At 35.7% G+C, this 21,758-nt stretch overlaps 1 protein-coding gene across 4 annotated transcripts in view; it reads right to left on the bottom strand.

The window, feature by feature from the left end:
• LNP1 (leukemia NUP98 fusion partner 1) overlaps positions 1-21,758 on the bottom strand; it is a 626,541-nt gene that overhangs the window by 304,820 nt on the left and 299,963 nt on the right. For all 4 annotated transcript variants that reach the window (XM_044071331.1, XM_044071332.1, XM_044071330.1 and 1 more), the window contains one exon: positions 13,167-13,265. In XM_044071331.1, coding sequence (XP_043927266.1) covers positions 13,167-13,265 — 99 coding nt within the window. The remainder of the gene's footprint in view (positions 1-13,166; positions 13,266-21,758) is intronic.

Below are 21,758 nucleotides of genomic sequence, written 5' to 3'. Positions count from 1 at the left end.
GACATCATTTCCTGTCTTGGCGCTCCTATTATGGAACAGACAAATAATAAGTATTATACATTAAATGCAATAAAATAAGAAATATATATGCAAGAAAAGCATTTAAAATATATTAAATTAATTTGTTATTATTATATACTTTAGGGCGGCCACGGTGGTGCAGTGGTTAGCATTGCCGCCTCACAGCAAGAGGTTCTCTGGTTCGATCCTCGGCTGGGGTGCCTTCTGTGCGGAGTCTGCATGTCCTCCCTGTGGTCGCGTGGGTTTCCTCCGGGTGCTCCGGTTTCCTCCCACATCCCAAAGACATGCTGCAGGTGCATTGGACACTCTAAATTGGCCCTAGGTCTGTGTGTGTGTGCCTTCTGTGGAAGGTTGGGCGCCAGGCTGGCAACTCGACACCATAAAACTCCACTGCCATTCAATGTGCGGACAAGGTGATCCGCTGTGGCGACCCCTAACCGGGAAAAGCCGAAAGAAGAAGAAGAAGAAGAAGATTATTATATACTTTAACCTTATAGTCAATAAATTCCTGAAGATACTTAATTACTACTTATACCTTTAAAAATGTATTTATTCAAAATTAAAAAATTAAAAACAATGAAAACATCCAAACATTTATCTACACTATATGTCTGCATGACAATTAATTCACAGGGATAAAAACTTTTAAATTTTTAATATATTTTTTATATATATCTTTTTATGTCAGAGGGAAATCCTATCAATTATTATATTATATATTATAATATATTCATATTTTTTCACCTCAAACATCAACAAGCCTATCTGAAATTAAAGATACCTCCTTTACGAGAAGTACCTACAGGGGTTAATAGTCTGGATACTTTTGAGATGGGTGATCTCGATCCACCTTCTGTGCCTATTGAAAATAATGACGAGGAAATTGCACAGAATAATGGAACGAGATCGAGTAATAGGATTAAAGCTAACAACTCTTATAAAGGCAGGAATGGTAATAATAATCAAAATTACCAGAAAATTAATAGTAACCGAAGTAATTTTTTAGGTCCACAGCCCCAACGGACCTATTACACCAGGAACAGAGCTCGGAACAACTGAGTTCTGATTCATCCTTTGTTGAGACAGAAAATTTTGAAACTGTTAATGACATACAGATTGCGGTTCAAGAATGTCCCATCATACAAACTAACCTTAAGGGTGATTTTAAAGTGTATAACTTTTCAAGTGTTAGTTTACAGCCCGAACTTATTGAGTTGTTGGCACGTGGTAATACCTTTATTCCTAGCGCACATTTTGATCTTACAAAAACTATTATTGATTTGAAGAGTTTTGTGAGGAAACTAAATTTGAATTTACTATTCAAATAATGAAATCAGTGATGCAACGCCATGCTTAAAATTACCTAGTGTTTTCAATCCCCCTTTGCACATAGGGTTATGTGTTTTTGAAAAAGTCTGCGAGGTGGACATTAGACACATTAAGGATGGTCTTGGGACTGTAAAACCACCTACCAGTTCTAACATAAGTAAGAAACAGAGAACAGCCTTGAATAATTTCAACCTACTCCCGATCCGAGCTGTTAAACCGGACAAGGGGGGAGGGTTGGTCATTTTTGATAATGATATGTATACTGAAAAAATGTTATTAGTCCTGGATTCACCAGCTTACAGGCCTTCTTCCCTTAAAGAAATGAATATCACCTATAATAGGATCAGAGGATATTTGAGAGATATGTTTCTAAGTGGGAAGATTAATATTGATTTATATAATTTTCTGATATTGATTTATATAATTTTCTGGATATCTCTTTTCCTAAGGCTCCGGTTATGTTTGGAATTCCCAAGATCCATAAGGATCTTGGGAATCCCCCTATGAGAGCATTGGTGGATGGAAGACTATCAATGACTTACCCATGTGCTAGGCTAATAGATCATATTTTGGGAAAATACATTAAGAATATTCCGGTTGTCTGTAAAGACTCGTGGTCCTTTCTCAGTAATATTAATAACATCACATATGATGAAGGTGATAACTTTCTTACTATCGACGTGGTCGATTTGTACACATCTATTCCCCATCAGGAAGCCATAGAGTGGATAGCTTTAATGCTACAAGAATTGGAGGTTATTCAAAATGAAATAGACATTATCACAGAACTTTTAGATATAGTCCTTGGGTCTAATTTTTTCATTTTTGACAATAAATATTACCTCCAAAAACAAGGAGTCGCCATGGGTTCCCCTTGCGGGGCAAGCATGGCAAACTTCTTTATGGCTTTTTGGGAAAACAAGTATTTATTAAAAAATGCTGATTTGAAAGGAAAAATTTGCTTGTACACGTGTTTTTTGGATGATATTTTTATATTATTTCATGGTGATGCATCAGATGTGGAAATTTTATTACAGTATATGAATAGTACAACAAGTTTCCTAAAATTCACACATCAGTTTTCTATAAATGAAATTGATTACTTAGATGTGAGGTTGACCAAAGACACAATAAATAACAGATACTTGTCTGCGGTCTATCAAAAACCTACTTACTGCAATTCCCTACTTCATTTTACTAGTTTACATCCACTAAGGCAGAAACGATCTATAGTGAAGGGACAGGTAGTGAGGGCCGTACGCATGTGCAACATGGTCCATTCCTTCAGACAGGAATGTAATTTTCTCAAGAATCTTTTGCTTAATAGAGGCTATCCTGATATCCTCATTGATGGGATTATTGAGGAGATAGAATTCAAACGATCAACTGGTTTTTACAAACCTTTATTAGAAGAAAATAAAAGTCATGAAATCCAAAGTGTTAGTTCATTTAATGTATCACAAGAGATTATGACATCAAGGCCAACTCAGATTGATATTACAGTAAATAAGAAAGTTGACTTTTCAACTTGTTTTATTACCACTTTTAGTATTGATTCTAAATCAATTTGTGATATAATTTTTAAAAATTGGCATTTTATTAGTAATGATACCTTCCTTTCAGAAAAGTTAGGATTATTGCCAAAAGTGGTGTATAGGAGAGGAAAAAATTTGAAAGAATTGCTACAAAGAAAACCACATACCAACCAATTTAACAGAAGTAAGGGGTCATTAATATGTGGAGCTTGTAATTGGTGCAAATTTTTTAGACCAGGGGAATCCTTTTCTATAAAAGGAAAAGATACTATATCCATCAGAAAATTAACTGTGAGAGCAAATCTGTTGTTTATGTGGCTTTTTGCCAATGCTGTCCAGCATTTTATGTTGGTAAGACCGACCGAAAGTTACGAGAACGTGTCTACCAGCATATATATGCCATTAGAAATAGCAAGGTTGACAATGCCCTTGCTAAGCACATTTCTAATTACCCTGACCACAACTTTGTCTTTATGGGTGTTGACCAAATGCTTCCTAGTGTGAGAGGTGGCCCCCTTTCTCTTATGTTAGAGCTACGTGAATTGGAATGGCAAATTAAATTGGATGCTTTTAATTCCCCTGGTTTAAATGAGAACTGTAATATCTCAGTAGTTCTTAGATTAAAAATTTATATGAGATAGGCCTGATGTTTGAGGTGAAAAAATATGAATATATTATAATATATAATATACTAATTGATAGGATTTCCCTCTGACATAAAAACATAAAAAAAGATATATATAAAAAATATATTAAAAATTTAAAAGTTTTTATCCCTGTGAATTAATTGTCATGCAGACATATAGTGTAGATAAATGTTTGGATGTTTTCATTGTTTTTAATTTTTTAATTTTGAATAAATACATTTTTAAAGGTATAAGTAGTAATTAGGTATCTTCAGGAATTTATTGACTATAAGTTTAAAGTATATAATAATAACAAATGAATTTAATATATTTTAAATGCCTTTCTTGCATATATATTTCTTATTTTATTGCATTTAATGTATAATACTTATTATTTGTCTGTTCCATGATAGGAGCGCCAAGACAGGAAATTATGTCGTTTAAAGAACTTCCTGTACATATTTAAAATGCTTTTTGGCGCCTTTCAGTGATGTTGTTCTGAGGAAGCTGCTTCTTGTTTGTAGCGGCGAAAACGCATTTTATTTTAAAATAAATTGGCGTTCAAGATCTTTGGAGTATTTTTGTGGAATCTTTCGGTGTGTCTTGGATTGGTACTCACACCTCACGTTTTGGTTTTGCTTGTTTCTTCTTTTGTACTTGGTTTGTGGTATCTTTGAAAAGGTCACACAGGTGGTAGACAGTGGTCACACTGTTCGTGCTACCTGTCTTAATTTGGCCAAGGTACTTGGCACCATACAACATTATAGAATCACAAAAAAAAACTGATGGCCTTAAACATTAATCCCTAAGAATTAAGATGGCTAGCAAACTGGTTGAAGGACAGAATACATGTTGTAAGAGTTAGTAACACCTCCTTATTCAGGGATCTATGCTGGGGCTCCTCCTGGTTATCATTTATTAGTCTGACCTTAAAACTGATAACAAAGATCTCTGATTGACCACATTTGCTGATGACTGCAAACTGGGAGTACTTGCTAAGTCAACAGATGATACTTATACCCTTCTAAATGAATTAACAAGTCAATTCCATGAGCATTATAAAAGGGCTTAGAGTAAATACCAAAAAATGCAGTTTCATCCCTTTCAGGAAAGAGCAAACTATTTCAACCTATAACATCGATAACACCCCTCTATCTAGTTAGACAATGATTTTCATCTGGGTTGATGGCTCCTTTTTCTTTGATCACTATGTGGCAACTGAAGCAAATCATTCTACATTTCATAACTTATTGCCAAAGGCATCTCTTCTAAAACCAAGAAAGTTATTGCTCCCTTATCATCTGCTTTGGTTAAACCCATTTTAGAAGTTAACATTCTCTTTGGGCTCTACCTCAGTTAACAAATGCAAAATATATAAAAAAATCTTACTAGACTCATCAAAAAACTAGAAAAGCCATAGAAGTGGCTAATACAAAGGATGTGTAACTTCAAAACTCTTAGCTATCCGGAGAGATTAGTATATTTGTCTCTATACTCCTTTTTATAGAGACACTTGAAGGGGGAGAGCTGCATCTTGTTTACTGTGCCCTCAGGGATACATAAATCCTTCCCCTCCTTTATTAAAAAGCATAGCCATAAGTAGAGTAAACAACAAGTGATCTCAACCATCATCAAGAGTTAAATAAGCATTGTCAGTGTTGTAAAAGGTAGCACACTTGCCTTTGGTGCAGAAGGCTGTGATTCCTATTCCTACACCAGGTAGATCAATTGCTGACACTGCAGTACATCATAAGGGGGTGCTGCACTACTGAGTGTGGTGTCCTTTGGATGAAAGGTTAAACCACAGTACCATCTGCTTGTATTGGTGGAAGTTCATGTGGATGTAAAATATCCCACAGCACCTCTTGAAAATAACAGGGGTCCTTTATTTAACAAAACATGATCTACATATTTACAAATGTACATATTTATAAGTATATATATATATATATATATATATATATATATATATATATATACACACACACATCTTTTTTTATTATTTATCATTTTTCTTATAACATCCTCATTGTAATTATTACATAATCTAATTGTTATAATATATCTGACAAAATCCATTTCCCATTAAGCAAAATTTCATTCAATCTTTCATTCCAAATAATTCATATTAAATAAAATAAATTCCTATCCACTTTTCCCTTCTTACATATTCTTTCTTCTTCTTGAAATATCTATACATAATCATATTCATATGTATTTTGTTTATGTAATTAATATACTGAAAAAAAATTCTTCACACAACTTTTTTCAGTTTCACTACACTTTACATTTCAAAACAACATGCTCTGGTGTCTTTTCCTCTCCAGAAAATAAACACACATTTTTATAGCATGTTCCCCTTTACTTGTTTATTACCATTCTCAAAGACACTCTACTATCTTGATACACTACTTTTTCCCTATAATGGCTTTAATAACTTCTTCTGGCTTATTTTCCCATTGATTTATATAATAATATTGTTTTATCACATTATTATACCACAACGTTCTATCTTTCTCTACATGATCATTTTTTTATTTTCCATGTTAGTATTTTTCTTGATAATTTTTAATTTCTTCATTTTTACATTCTCTTCTCTTTTTCTCATTCTCATCATCTACCTGAAATGTTTATGCTCATATTTAAACATTCTCACTATTAAATTTTCATTCACTTCCTTTACCTACTTTAATAGTCTATGTAAATTTTAAGAAGCTGAATAAACAACTGGATTTAGTAACCGCAATCTCCCCTTCTCATATACAACTGACCTCTTTTCATGAGTTTAATCTTGAATCCCATATGAAAGAAAGCACCACTTGCATAAACTCCTTATCATATTTTTCTGGGATCATATAAACATTTGACATTCAATTTATTTTGCCATTAATGCAGAATTCACCATGTAGACCTTTTTTCCTGAATGCTTTTCTATATTTCCTCCACAGAAGACATATTTCTTTCATTTATTTTATCAAATCTTCCCACTGTATCATAACCACATAATTTTTCCCAAATTTCATTCATAGCAAAGGCACTCAATTAATTGAAGAATACACCCCCCAATTTTCATCACATCACCCAAAGCCCTTACTTTTAGCTTTATCCAAGGGGGTTCACTACAAAAGACCGAAAACCCACAAGACTGACGCTCGTAATCCCGAGACAAAATACCTAAAAGATGAGAAGACCAACGGACCACAAGCGTGAAATTCAAAATTGAGAACTATCAACACACATACAGTACACACATACACACAGTGTCCCCCCAAACCCAAACAAATAATCCTACACTACAGTTATTTATATATATATATATATATATATATATATATATATATATATATATATATATATATATATATATATATAGCTGTGCCCCCCACTCCCCCTTACTTTAATATTCTAACTCCGAGATTGCACAAACACACACACAAGGCAAACTCACACCTACACATTACAGTTCCTCACACACAGACACCACAGTCACAACACACACTAACACACACTAAAGCCCCTCACAAACACACTTACATACAGATACTTACCTGAACCGCAACACCAGAAGTGCTAACTCAATATCCCTTAACATCAGGATTTTTGAATTTTGCGCTTCTGGTCTTTCGGTAATGTGGAGTATTGGGCTTTTGGTCACGGTAATTTGGGCATTGGGATTCTGAGCGTTCGGTTTTTCATAGGGGACCCATCCAAGGTCATTCCCATTTGCATTAAACATGCATTCAGACAAATCAAAACTTCCCTCATCCATAATTTGTTCTTAGTAAGTACAACTATATAATTTGCATATATCAAAGCTACTGGAATTACCATCTCCTTTTGCATCACATTTCTTGCATCTTTCATTTTATAATCTACTTTACTCATAGTTACATTCATTGCCAATGCAAATGATATTCTACTCATGGGACACGCTTGCCTTATACCACACTTTATGAATATTTTTTTTACTCAGCCAACCATTGCCTAACACTCTCACTATAATATTTTGGTATGCTGACATATACACTCTCCTAATTCTATTACCTATTCCATACTTCTCCCTACCATCCTACAGAGCATCCTGTCCTAGTATATCAAATGCTTTGTTAATATCACCTACCATAAGTTTCCCATCCTCCCTTTTATTTATAATATTATCCACAAATTATCTCACAACCTGTACTTTCTTCCATATTATCCCTCATCCTTTTTCCATTCTTCTCTGTATTATTCTCATAAAAATTATAATCTGTGCTATTTAATGTGATGGGTCTCCATTCTTTTTATTTAATTCTTCTCATCTTTCTTCCATAAGCATTTTAATATTCCACTACATAACTCTTTATAAACAAACCTTTCCTTGATCCATTCATACAGTATATATACAAAATACTATGTTTGCCAATCCATTCATTTCTTATACAGTCCATACCCTATACCATCTGGGTCTGATACTAAATTAACATTTCTTTGCTAAGTACTTTATCCAGTTCAGTAATATTATTTTCTTTTTCATATTCTTCCTTAACTCATTTTGGATTGTTTTTACTTTTTGCTCTTATACATATTTTCCACATGATATACTACAATACTTATAATTTGCTCATGCTCTTTTTATCTCTGCTTTTACATTTGTATTTCCCTCATTATGTTATTATCCTCCTTTATTATTTTACCCATATATGCAGATACATTCTCCCTTACCCCTTGTAAATAACATCTCTGCCTAAACAGTAATGCATTAATATTTTCTTGATTTCTTTTATATATTTATTTTTCCAAACCATAATATTCTCTTATGTTATTCTCTATATTCTTTAATACAGTTCTATATATTTCCCACAATTCATTTTCTCTTCCTTTGTTACATCATGCCATTGGAAAAACACATTTTATTCTTATTTTTAAATTCAATCCACCATTCAGTCCCCTTTTTATAGAAGTCCTTCATGGTTAATAATCCTTCCATAACTGCAGTCTCCAGTTTCATCTCATAATTTCTAATTTATTCTTTTTATTCCCTTTCCTAATTTAATACACTCCACTCTTTACACTTAATAACTAAAACTATATCATCTGCATAAGTAAGAATTATTGGAATTTGTAATTCTTCTAATTTTTTGAATCATAACATTTTCAATACTTTGTTCATCTTACTAATAACTACATTCATAACTAATGCAAATAGAATGCTGTTGGTCGGACATCTCTGCCTTATCCCACACTATTTTTATTTCTTCGCTTAACCATCCATTCAATATCACTCTCACATTATTATTTTCAAACACCAACATAAATATTTTTATTACTTTATCACTTATATTATAATCCCTTAATATATCCCATAAACATTCATGTTGTATTCTGTCAAATGCTTTACTCACGTCTCCTACCATAACTTCAGTTTCCACCCTTTTATTTATAATGTCATTTATCACTTCTTCATTATCCATAATAGATCCTGACTTCCTATTCCTTTCTTACCAAAATTCATATATTCAAGCAATTTATCTATACTATTTCCTAATCTTTTTCCTATTATTCTCATAAATATCTTATAATTTGTATTATTCAACACCATTGGTTTCCAATTTCTTATATCCACTTTTTTCAGTTTTCATCGTTTAATATACAATCCTATCATCACATCATTCTTTCTTTCTTTTTCTTAAATCACAAATAAAATCTCCCACTAGTATTATTTCCATGTTCACGCCTACATAATTTAAGATTTTTTTAAACATTGCATCTCTTTCTTTCTCTGTAATATATGTATAAAACTGCAATAATTCTATACACATCTTTTTTCCACCTTATGTGTATCACCATTGTTCTGCCTAATTCTGTTATAGACACCTAACCAAACTTAAACCCACCACCTTAGCAGTAGCCAAACTACCTGCCAAATTCCTACAAATAGAAGTCAAAGTCATTTCCTACCCAATCTCTATAATCATTAACAGATCAATCTCAGAACAAAATGTGCCACTTCTCTGGAAAATCTCCTACATTATACCAGTTCACAAAGGGGGCAACTCCACTGACCTAACAAACTACTGCCCTATAGAGATACTTTCCCCACTGGCTAAAATAATGGAAAAATGAATCCACACTCAGGTCTTAACACATCTCCTCTCCAACAATCTTCTTGCCGAAATTCAACACAGATTCCACCCCAGCCATAGCACTACCACTGAACTCATGCATTTTTAGTAACCTAGTAAATATGCAACGCAACAACAACGAACTAGTGTCTGCAGTTTTCCTTGACTTATCAAAGGCCTTTGATACAGTCTCCCATACAAAACTGATAACATCACTCTCAGTGTGTTTGTCAAATTTCATATTATTGTCAATAATGAACCCTAGTAATGTGATTTGTGTGATGTGGGAGATAGAGGTATTATCTAATACAGAAATAGAGGACGGGGGGAGTAGGTGCTGCTGCTTTGGAAGAATGAAAGAGCATAAGTTGGGTCTTTTTAGGATTTAGTATTAGCCGGGAGTTTGTTACCGAGGTTTTGATGGATGTAAAGGCTTCTTGGGTCTCTAATTTTTATTCAATTGAAGCTAAATATGGATTCTTAAATGAATATGCCATTAATTATTTGCTAAAGCACAAATATATTGTACAGTGTAATAAATGCTATGCATTTTTAGAGGTAATACCTGATAACGCTGGTGACCTGTGTTCCTCATGTCAAAAGCTGAATGATTTGCTTACCATTATTAGAAGCAAATCTACACTTACTGATATGTTGTTACATATATTAATGACTGGAGTGGTGAGATCAATAATGTTAGGCAAAGAGCAAATAGAACACATTTAGGAAATGCTGTGTCTATTGTCTGCAAAGATCATTCAACCTCTGTGAAACAAGATAATTCCCCTGACAACTTTGGAATTCTGGATGCAAACATTCAGCAATCTGAGGATTCAGAGTGTTTAGAAAGAAGCAAAAAAAGAAAGACAGGAAGAAGTTCACAGCAAATAACAAGGAAGAAAAAGAAACTGATAAATGTCTGTAAAGTAAAGTGAATATGTATTAGACATGACACTGCTCTGTTATGTAATGCACAGATTACAGGGAATGATGAGATTTTTATATCAGAAAGCCTTCAGTCTACAGAAAAAGGCATCATTTTTCCAAGAAAAGAAAGTAGAAAAAAAGAAGCAAGGGGCAAGTGAAAAGGAAGAAATCAAAACTGAACATGGAAGGATTTAAGAACATTACTGCAAGAAAAAAGAAGAGAACGACAGATGTTGACTACATGGCTCAAGCTGTGGATGTACAAAGCCAGCTGGATGAGAATTCTATGCTTGCAAATTTAGTACAAAATGAAAACAGTGGGATTATTAAGACTAATGGTGATGAAGATCATTCCTTTGTAACAAATGGCAGAATAGATATTATTGTATTAGAACTTGAAGATTCTTCAGATCTGGTCAGAAAAGATATTCTTATAACTGGAGATTCAATTATTAGAGGAAATGATACTTACATTTGTAGAGAAGATAATGAACACAGAATAGTGTTATGCTTGCCAGGAGCAAAAATAGAAGATGCGAGACAAGCCTTGGAATGCCTTAATGTAAGAAAATACAATGTTTTTATTCATGTCAGTACAAATTGTCTCATCTGCAATGACTCTCTTACTATTAGTAGGGAACTTACACTATGTTAGATAGTATCGCTTGTACTGGTGTTAGGACATATTTTTCACAATCACATATAGAAAAGATAGCCAAGTCACTGTGAATGAAAACATTTTTTTGGATAAATACCTACCTGAAGAAAATGCCCCATTTTAAAAAATGGAAATGTGTAGAGCATCCAAGCCTAGTTTGAGGCACACATATATATTCAGACAGGATGGCGTGCATTTTTCAAGCTCAGGGAAAAAAAATTTTGCAGCAGATATTTTGCAATTTTTGACAAACACTAGACAGGAATTTTGCCAGGTCGAACATTTAACAGTTCACATATAGCAACATTTGATGCATCTTTGATGTTTGTTAATGCTAGGACTGTTAATAATAAAGTTTTTTTTTATTAGAAAATTTGCTACGTTTACACAAGATTGATGCTGTTACCATTTGTGAAACACGGTTAAAGAACAATGACTGGAAACCAGTTCTGTCAGGGTATAAATGTTTTTACTGTAACAGACAGTCTAACAAAAAATCAGGTGGAGGTGTCATGAGGATTAAAGATAGTTATTAGACCTGTGATTATTACATGTTCGATGATAACACCAATAATATAAACTGTGTAACTGTGACAATAAAGACAACCATGGAAGATATAACAATTGTTGGAGTATATAGACCACCAAAGTCAAGTGCAGATGACCTACAGGAATTCATACATTTCTTGCATGAAACACAGGAGGGAAGAATAATATTAGCTGGGGGCTTAAATTTACCAGAAACAGAATGGAATAATATTGATTTAACAACACTAGTAAGGAAATTATTCACAACCTATGCTCAAGAACAGCAATTGCTTCAGACTGTAAAAAACCTACCAGGAGACAGAAAATACTAGACACCGTTTGTATTCCTAAATAAATTACTGTCACTTCAAATCACATTTTACCACCGTTTATGTGCAGGGATCATGGAGTTATAAAGATTAATTTGTTGCTAGATAACTCTGCTAAACCAGAATCTAAACCAATGCATAGAAGATTAATTACAGATTATATGGAAGCAAAACAGTCACTATGTAAAACTAACTGGAGTGATGCAAACAGAATGTGGAAAGTTTTGAAACAGAAGTTGTTTGAGTGCAAAAAATCAAAAAAATGTTTAACATCAGGATCTAGACATACAACATCAGAGGGATATATTTCCATAGCAACAAGATACCTGATTAAGGTGAAAGACAAAAAATATAAGAAACGGAAGAGAGCTCGAGCTACAACTTTAAAAATTTAAACAAACAAGCTGGACGAACAAATTAAGCATAGTGTGAGACAAGATCAAGAAAAATTTGAAGAAAATTTATATAGAGATATTGACCATAATAGGAAACATTTTTATAGATATGTAAGGTATGGAAGGAGTAAAGACATACAGATTGATAAACTGTGTGCAGATTCTAAAATGAATTCTCAGTCACAATAGTTTATCGATATATTTAGAAAATCTTATGCAAAACAGTTTGGCTCCACAAAGGGAGTGATAAGTCATCCTAGTGACATCCAGGTAATCTCAAACACTGGAATCAAGTTAGATTACCCAGTTTAAGCACAACCTAGACCAATGGGTGGGAGATAGGAAATTTACACTGTGCCTGGTACCCATGTCCCTTATGAACAGAGGTAGCTTATAAATGCTTGGCCCTTAATGTCCTATTTGGATATAGGACATCATTATTATTTCAGGAATACTTGGCTAAGCTTAAAAAGGCCCCCAGTGCCTTTAGCCTAATAACAGTCTATGATTCTATGACTCTATATAAGTACATTTTAACATAAGAAGATAACTAGTGGGAACCACACATTGTAATAGATTTTTTTTCTAATTGAATTTCTTTTGCCAACATGAGAATAAAAGATACATAAGTCCCTGCATGTCCATGGATAATTTATCCCTCTTTTGTGTCTGATCTCCATTCCAGAGATCCCTTCTCACAGAGTTGTGCCTTACCTCATCTTCTCTGTTGTGGGTCCATGGTGCAATTTTCCTTAACCAGTCTTGCCATGCAGATGATGACCTTCTTCTTGATGGTACTTCCAAATGACCAGCCTAGAAATAGTAAAGATAACCAAAAAGGCAATAATTAGAGAATTCATACTTTATGACAGCATTGTGAAATGTATTCAAACACAGGAACTCCACAGTGACCTTTAGAATCTTTATGGAGGGTTTCAGTTGTATTTCTCACTGACCATATACATATAGCAGTGCCTTCTATAGGCAAAGCATGGATCTGCCTTCCTGCATCACCACCTTGTATACTAGTGGGGGCACCAATTACTGGCAGAATCCAGGTATGGTTCACAGATTCATGCACCACTGATGTCACAATTTGTGGGGACAGACCAGGCTTTAAATATAGGGATCATCAATCCCTGCACCAGTCCAGAAATCTGAAGACCCCCTATCAAAGCTGGTGTATATCCTTGCATACTGCTTTCATTTCAAATCAAACCTAGCTACTCTAAGCAGTGGGAAGGTCTGTACACTACAGAGTCACTGAAGGGGTCATATTGTTCTACAGTGACACAGATCTTCCTTTTTTGTGTGTGTTTGTAGCTCAAAGTCCAGAATTGTTTCTATTTTCAAATGCAGGGCAGTAGCCCATCCATGCTGCATGAAAGTGTTAATATTTTCATTTTTTTTATTAAGTAACCTTCATTTTCTGTCCTCTTAGATGCTTTGTCCCATAATGTAATTCTTCTCTACCACTTTAATAGAGAATGTAACAGAGAACTGCAAATCCTCCAGTGTGCCTAATTGCACATCGTCATCAATATTCTGTATTCTTTCTAATTATCATTGTGACTTCTAAATTAAACAAAATAATATATGGATTCATAGAGTCATAGATTCATAGATCATTACTAGGTTAATGACCTGGGGGACCTTTCTAAGCCTAGCCAAGTTTTCCAGAAATAATAATGATGTCCTGTGTCCAAACGGGACATTAAGAGCCAGGCAATTATAAGCTCCTTTTGTCTGTAAGGGACATGGTGTCTAAAATTCAGTTGAAAAAAGGCAACACTATCCAAGTAAAGCAGAATATAATGAGAAAGAACAGTAGCAAATGCTATGAAGATTGTGATCCTGCAATTTTAGAATACAGTAGTACTGACTTTACTTTAGGGACTCATTCTCTTTCCAGCTCAACTGTTAATAAGCAGAAGGTTGAAAAGCAGACAATATGCTTTAGCTTTAGGTTCATAAGTATGTACTATATAGTCAGTGTGCAGACCATTATAAGTCTAGTCATCATCATCAAGCCCCCTTTTCACATTTTGTCTACATGGAGTCAGGGCATTGCATTAACTGACGGCATCTCTCTCGATTCTTGCCATTCGCCTATCTTCTGCAATGGTCATGCCTGGTTGTCGCAGGCCTTCTCTCACATAATTCATTTATCTTGTTCTGGATTTCCTTTTGCTTTCCTGCATATAGATTCTAACATTCTCCATATTCATTTTTCCTGTGTCACATGCAATATTTTGCACATTGAAAGACTAAAAAACACAAATTGGAGGATCTGGAATTCAAACCGGTAACTCTCAGCTATGATCATAGTATAACCCTGACACATACCTGCCTAGCTAATGCATCTTGGCTAATAGGTTTATAGGTAAGTACTAGGTTAGCTGTCCTTGTGGGCCATTTTAAGCCTAGCCAATTTTCCTTGGTGAGAATTAAACCCTGTAACTCCTGTCTGTTTGATAAACACCTTAACCAGTATGCCAACCCCCAACTAACACAGGTAAGTACTAGGCTAGTTGCCCTTATGGGACATTTTAAGCTTATCCAATTTCCCTCAAGGGTGAGACTCAAACCCTGTACCCTGTGCCTGTGAGGTAAACACCTTAGCCATTATACCATCCCCCAACATACCAGAACTACATCTGGCCAGCATTGAAAAAGAATGATGGTAAAAGATATAATAACAATTTACAATTTGACAAGTCCCATGTATAATACGATGCTTTCCTCCAAATATAATCTTACAGGAGCATGCAGTTCTGTGCTGCCCCTTTCCAAACTCAAGCTGATCTGGATGCAGACGTTGTTTTTATTTTTCAGACAAATGGATTCTAAGGTCGTACCTAGGATTTATTGAGTGTTTAATAGTAACGAACTTACAAAAAGTTACTCATCTCTGGCTTTGTTAGAGAATAAGGTACACAGTGGCACAGATGTCAGTGCACCTGATAAACATGTTTACTGGGTGAACACTTAGCACTGTCTAAACATGGGTGTGCAGTTTTCACTATTAATAAATAATACATAGTGGTTCTAGTTGGGTAAAATATTTAATTAGAATGACCTGTTAAAAAAGACCAAACACAGCCTAAACGGGTAGCAATCCTGCAACAAAGTTAGACTAGGGAAGTTGCATTTTACAACCCAAGAATAAGAAATAAGCAACAATCTATAGGAAGAATTCTACAGACCTTCAGTACTAGCCCTTAGATGGCTTTATCTCTTTGTGCCAAAGAACTAAAGGAAATGTTTAGTAACATTTAGGAAAATCTATCATATGAAAGACTTATAATCATATACATAATCATATTCACAAATATGTATCCATATTGTATTTGTGCATTCTGTAGTCTGCTGTTTTATATGCCCCAGTCCTATCCCCTCACCATTTCAAACATATTCATAATTGCTAAACTGCATTATACCATATGCTACTCATTATATTGGTATTTTGTGCAAGAATATATTTTTCTGTTTTACAATTCTTCCCCAGTAAATTACTAGTTATTTAATTTTTGTCTTTTTAAAGTTTATTTTATGGCAGCTGTTTTAATTAACATAATATTAAAACGGGCTGCAATATGCATTTTTTTTGATACAGCACTGTATCAACATATGTAACAAATGCAAAGAAGACATTATGAACAACATAAATATCATTGGAAGGAAATGCCCCAAGAATTATGCTAAACCATCAGAGTGCAGGTTAAGATGTGAAAGCTAAATGATAACTATAAATATTCATGGAAATTTTTACATGTGTATAATATGGTAAGCAGAATTGAATAGGGTAGTCACTGAAGTAACCCTGAATGTGTTGCAAAAATATGCATGACTGCAGAGTTGCATCTCTGGTTGGCGTATTTTTAACACCATCTGTTAACTCAGTGTTTTCGTTTCCAATGACTATTACAAATTGCTTTCATCTCACTTAGCATTACAAGATTACTGCTGACTTTGAAAATAATTGTTATACTTTCCTCCCAGAGATAGATAGGTATGAGTTTCTAAATTAGTTGAAGACTTCGTGTTTAATTTTTGAATTATGAACATATAACAGTTATTTGTAACAAATATGAAGGCCTCCCTACCATTACCTTCAAATAATGCAGTATCTAAAATGTAAGCATTTAAAAATCTTAGCAAGCTATTCTAAACTGTACTCTGCTTGAAATTGAAACTATAAAACTTGCAGTGACTGCCATTTAACCCTAAGATATATAGATAGACAGAGAGACAGATAGACAGCGAGGCAAAGGAGTATGGATAAATACATTTGTTTATCCACTCTGTACTACCTGTGAGGCCTATTTCCATGTCCCTGCCCCAGTTCTGTGATGTTTACATTTCTTTTATGCCTACATTGTTAATGTGTCCATACAAAATCATTGCCTGTATCAGAGTCACTGTTTGCTCCAGGTTCTTGATGCTGCATATCATGGCAGTCCATTCTCCTCCTCACTCATTTCCCTTGTTGTCACCTTCACTTTATTTTCCATTTCTTCCTCGTCAGACTTTTGACCATCACCCATCCTGCTTCCTACCACCCACACCAATTTAGTTTAAGTGGAGGGTAGTTTTGATACCTATTTCTGCTTTCAGAACCTACTAATAAAGTCTGAGTAAAAACTGTACAAGAAATGTAGATCATTAGACAGACACTGCACATGTGCAACAAAACTGTGTGCATATCACTTTTATCTGACGCAGTGAAAGTGAATGCTGAGAAAACGCAGGGCTGGCACTAAAAGCAAATCCTATAAATAATGTTGGATCTTAACAAATGTAAAAGTCAGAGGTCTGATCATGCTCTTCGTAACTTCAGTATCTTTGTATTTGTACGGTACCGATCAATATTTGCATAGCACTTTCCAACAAATAAGATAACTCGGCATTCAACAATAGATAAGAATAATAAAATGATATATAAAACAACAAACACAGATTAAAATATAATGATACATCTATGTAGAGATGTCAAATGATTTCTTTAAAAGTTATGGCTTCATCTTATATCTGAATGTCACCATAATAATGCATTCTCTGAGGTAAACAATGTCACAAAGTCTGAGCTATGGGTACCAATAATTGTACTCCTACAAAATTCTGCTTCATGTTGGAAATGTATGCCAGCTGCTAACCAGTCAGAATGGAATAGCTCATATGTTTATAGGAGGTTACTAGGCTAACGGCCCTAGACCATTAATAAGCCTAACCATGTTAATCCCAAGTGTCCTCATTTGTTCTTTTTTGGGTAGTTCGCAGAATGAATTTATGAGCAGAGCAGGTCTGTGATCAACACCGGCTACCCCTGTTCATGAGGGACATGGGTGCCACCCCAGGGGAGAATTTGCAGTCTCCCATCCAATTATATAGGTTGCTTTTGAATAGGGTCAGTGAGGATCTCTGTTTTACGTGAATAAGGAGTCTATTCCAGGGAACTGGCAGTCTCTGGGAGACGTATCTGTCTCTCCAGCATGATCTGTTAATGTCACAAGCTAGGCTGAGATCCCTAGAGCAAGTGACTGTTGAGCCATTTGACTTGCGGATGTGCAGCATTTCCATTAGGGTAGGGTTTGAAGATTGCCCTATAGACCAGGCACAAGTCACCTCTCAGCCACCTATAAGGTAAAGAGTAAAGTGACAGGGCTTTCAGCCTGTCCATGTAGGTCATGGTTTGGAGTCCCTGTATTTTCTTAGTGAGCAATATCTGAAGTCTATCCAGCTGCTGCAGGTGTCTGGTGAGGTACATTCAAAAGTGTGGATTATACTCTATTAGTGGTCTGATGAGGGTCGAGTACAATGGAATTATTACATCCCTTGACCTGGATGCTATGCCCTTACTTATGAGGCTTTCCTTACCACTGCGGAAACTTGGTGGTCAAAGTTCAGATCGATATCAACCTGTGTTCCCAAGTCTCCACCACTGGGATGAAGCTCAGAGAGGTGCTGTCAATATTGTAATTTGTAGAGAATTCCATTTTTCCAAAGGGAATAATATTGCATTTTTTTTGCATTTAGTTTAAGACCATGGCTTGGCACCAGTCATTTATTTGTGTTAGCCCTTCTTGTAATATGTTGTCATCATTGGGGGACTCAGTGATTGCTCCTAGTTTGCAATCATCAGCAAATCTGGTGAGCCAAAGGCCACATACTTTGGCCTGGACCTCTGAGAAATATATGGCAAACATTAAGGAGCCCAGCACAATCTTCTGTGGTGCTCCACTGGTGATGGATCTACTGGTGGAGGTTAAGTCATCAATTTTGACAGAGTGTGTTCTGTTGGTGAGCCAACTGGCTACCCATCTAGTACCGTAAGGGTTAATCCTTATTTTAATTTCTCCAACTCTTTTGGATTTCTACTACCATGATGGGAATAGAACCCATTCTTAAGTAAAAGTATAATTAAAGTTCATGAAATTAGTATTATTTCACTCTTTGATGTCAGCCAAAAGTGCTCTTCGCACCACCTGCAATGTGCCCAGTAATGACTCCTTCTGCATGGAGTTACATGTACTGGTAGCATATCTAAATATGATTGTAGGCTCTTTTTTATAAGACCCGTTACTCCTACTACTATGGGAACTATCTGGGTATTCTTCGTCCTCATTGCTCTCGTTTGTGCTTGCAAATCCTGATATTTTATAACTTTGTGTCTCTCTGTACTCAGAACACTGTAGTCACTGGGTGTGGTGATTTCAATGATCAATGCTACTTTTGTCTTCTTTTCTTGGGCCACTATATCTGTTTTTCTAGCATCTGTCTTTTGAACTGTTGGTAATGGATGGTCCCATACAATGTAGACTTCATCATTTTCTATGATAATTTGTGGCTCATGTTTCCAGTATTTTTCAGCCACTTCAGTACCATAATGTTTGCACAATCCCTAGTGCAACAGTCTCGCCACATTACTATGCCTTTCAGTATACAGTCCTTCTGCCATTAGTATGTCACAACCAGCAATGAGGCATGCAACTGTTTCCAATTCTGTTTTGCAAAATCCCTATCTGGGAGAGTTTCTCAATGATACCAGAGTGGGGAATTGTGTTGGAAGTCTTGACAAGGTCAAGATAGGCTGTGTGCACTGTCTCACCTTCGTCCATGGCTTTGGTGACATTCTCAAAGAAGTCTACCAGGTTTAATAAGTATGATCAACTCTTAACAAAGCCAAACTGGGTTGGGTCTAGCATTTGGAGGTTGCATATGTCCTTGTTGATAAGGTCCATGATAATTCTTTCCATGGCCTTGCAGATGAAGCAGGTTAGACTTATGGATCTGTAGTTCCCAGGGTCAGTTGATGACCCCCTTTTGTGCAGGGGGATTACTGTTGTTGTTCTCCATTCTGCAGGAACATAGCCAGTTCTCAAGCTATGATTAAAGGGAATGCCAAGTGGGTCTACTAGGTCTTGTTTTAGATTGTTTAGTAAACCACATGGGATATTATCTGGTCCCATTGTGGCCCAGTTTTTGGACTTGGCAAGCACAGAGATGACCTATTCTTTAGAAATACTATGCAGAGGGCTGGAGTCAGGTATGCTTTGGGATATGGTAGGTGGCAATGGGGGGGGGGGGGGGCGTTGCACTGAATCTGTTAGCTAGCAGGTTGGCAATATCTTCCAGTGTACTATGACTGATCTCATCTACAACCAGTTCAGCACATAGACTGGTATTCCCTTACAGACTTCGATTATACTTAAAGAATGTCTTATGATTATCCTTGGCTAGGGATGCAATTTTAGTTGTGTAATTTGCTTTAGAAGACTTTACAGGATTTCTGATTTTCTTGTTTAGGCTTAGCAGGGAACTCTTCCTCTACAGAGTGATATCCCTCTTACTTTTGGACAACAGTGTCTTCCTCCTGTTATATAATCTGTTTATACTTGAAGCCCACCACTGTGGCTTGTTTTTACGGGCAGACCTGGATTTGATCCGGTCAGGTACAGCGGAGTTTATGCAGTCACTTAAGTGTTTGTACAGGGCATTTGCATACACTTCTACATAGTGATCATTGACATCTGTGATTGTAGGTGGTATGAAGCTTTTTGTATCATTGCTTAGTAGGCTGTAGTTAGCTTTGGTGAAGTTTTTTGTAATTTTTGTTCCTGTGATGTTGTCAATTCCAATAGTTACTTCAAAGGGTCTATATTACGAGATCGAAAAACCCTTTACATGAATACCTAAACATTGACCCCTATACCGTGAACCGTGAAAATCCTGAATGCACTAAACAGCGAAAAATAAAATATCGAACTATCATAGTTGGCCAACCCCACCACCCGCTACATAGTACCTACCCAAACAAAATAAATAAACTACATACATACACTAACCAAACCCTACTTCTAACCTAAAGTAAAGCACCAAAACCCTACTTTAACCCTACACTAAACCCATATACACAACTAACTATGCACTATCCTTAACCCCTCCCTAACCCTAAGGTACGTAACTACCGCACACTTCCCCTACAGACATACACCCAAACAAAATAAATAATCCACATACATACATTTAACAAAACCCTACTTCCAACACTACATTAAACCCCACATACACAACTATCTATGCACTATCCTTAACCCCCTCCCTAACCCTAAGGTCTGTAACTACCGCACACTTCCGCTACAGACATACACCCAAACAAAATAAATAATACACATACATACACTTAAAAAACCCTACATCTAACACTACACTAAATCTTACATACATTACTTCTCTATGCACTTACCTTAACCCAAATCCTAACCCTAAAGTCCTATCTATCGCACACTTACCTTACGGAGCTCTACCCAGACTGGCCAACCAAAACAAATCGACATTCCAAAATTCGCGGTTTTGGATGTTTGAAGTTCCTGCACTTCGCACAATATGGGTCAACGTATTCGTATTCGTGTAAATGGTTTTTCAATCTCATAATAGGAACCCACTTCAAACTAGACTGATTTGTGGTCTGACCTAACCATGGAGGTCATCACATATGGGGAAGTACAGTGACCCCATGTTGTTGAGTACTATGTCTAGAACATTAGAGCCCCTAGTGGGGGTATCGATTATCTGTTCTAGTGCATTTGAGTTAACAAAGTCCAGGAACATCTGGACAAGCCTGTTTTTGCTCATGTATGTCCCACATTCTATGGAAGGATAGTTGTGAAATCTCCCATGACTAAGGTGTTGGGCTGTATGGCAAGGGATTCCAGTAAATTGAGGTAGGTGGTATGCTTATCCTGGTTCATGCTGGGGGATCTATAGCTAGCAATGATGTGGTATAGTACTTTCCCAACAGTTAAC

The sequence above is a fragment of the Protopterus annectens genome, chromosome 5.part0 (genome assembly GCF_019279795.1).
Source record: "Protopterus annectens isolate FY-2018-M chromosome 5.part0, PAN1.0, whole genome shotgun sequence".
In the NCBI taxonomy this organism is placed as follows: domain Eukaryota; kingdom Metazoa; phylum Chordata; order Ceratodontiformes; family Protopteridae; genus Protopterus; species Protopterus annectens.
Note: the sequence above shows the minus strand (reverse complement) of the source record. Positions and strands in the feature narration are given on the sequence as shown.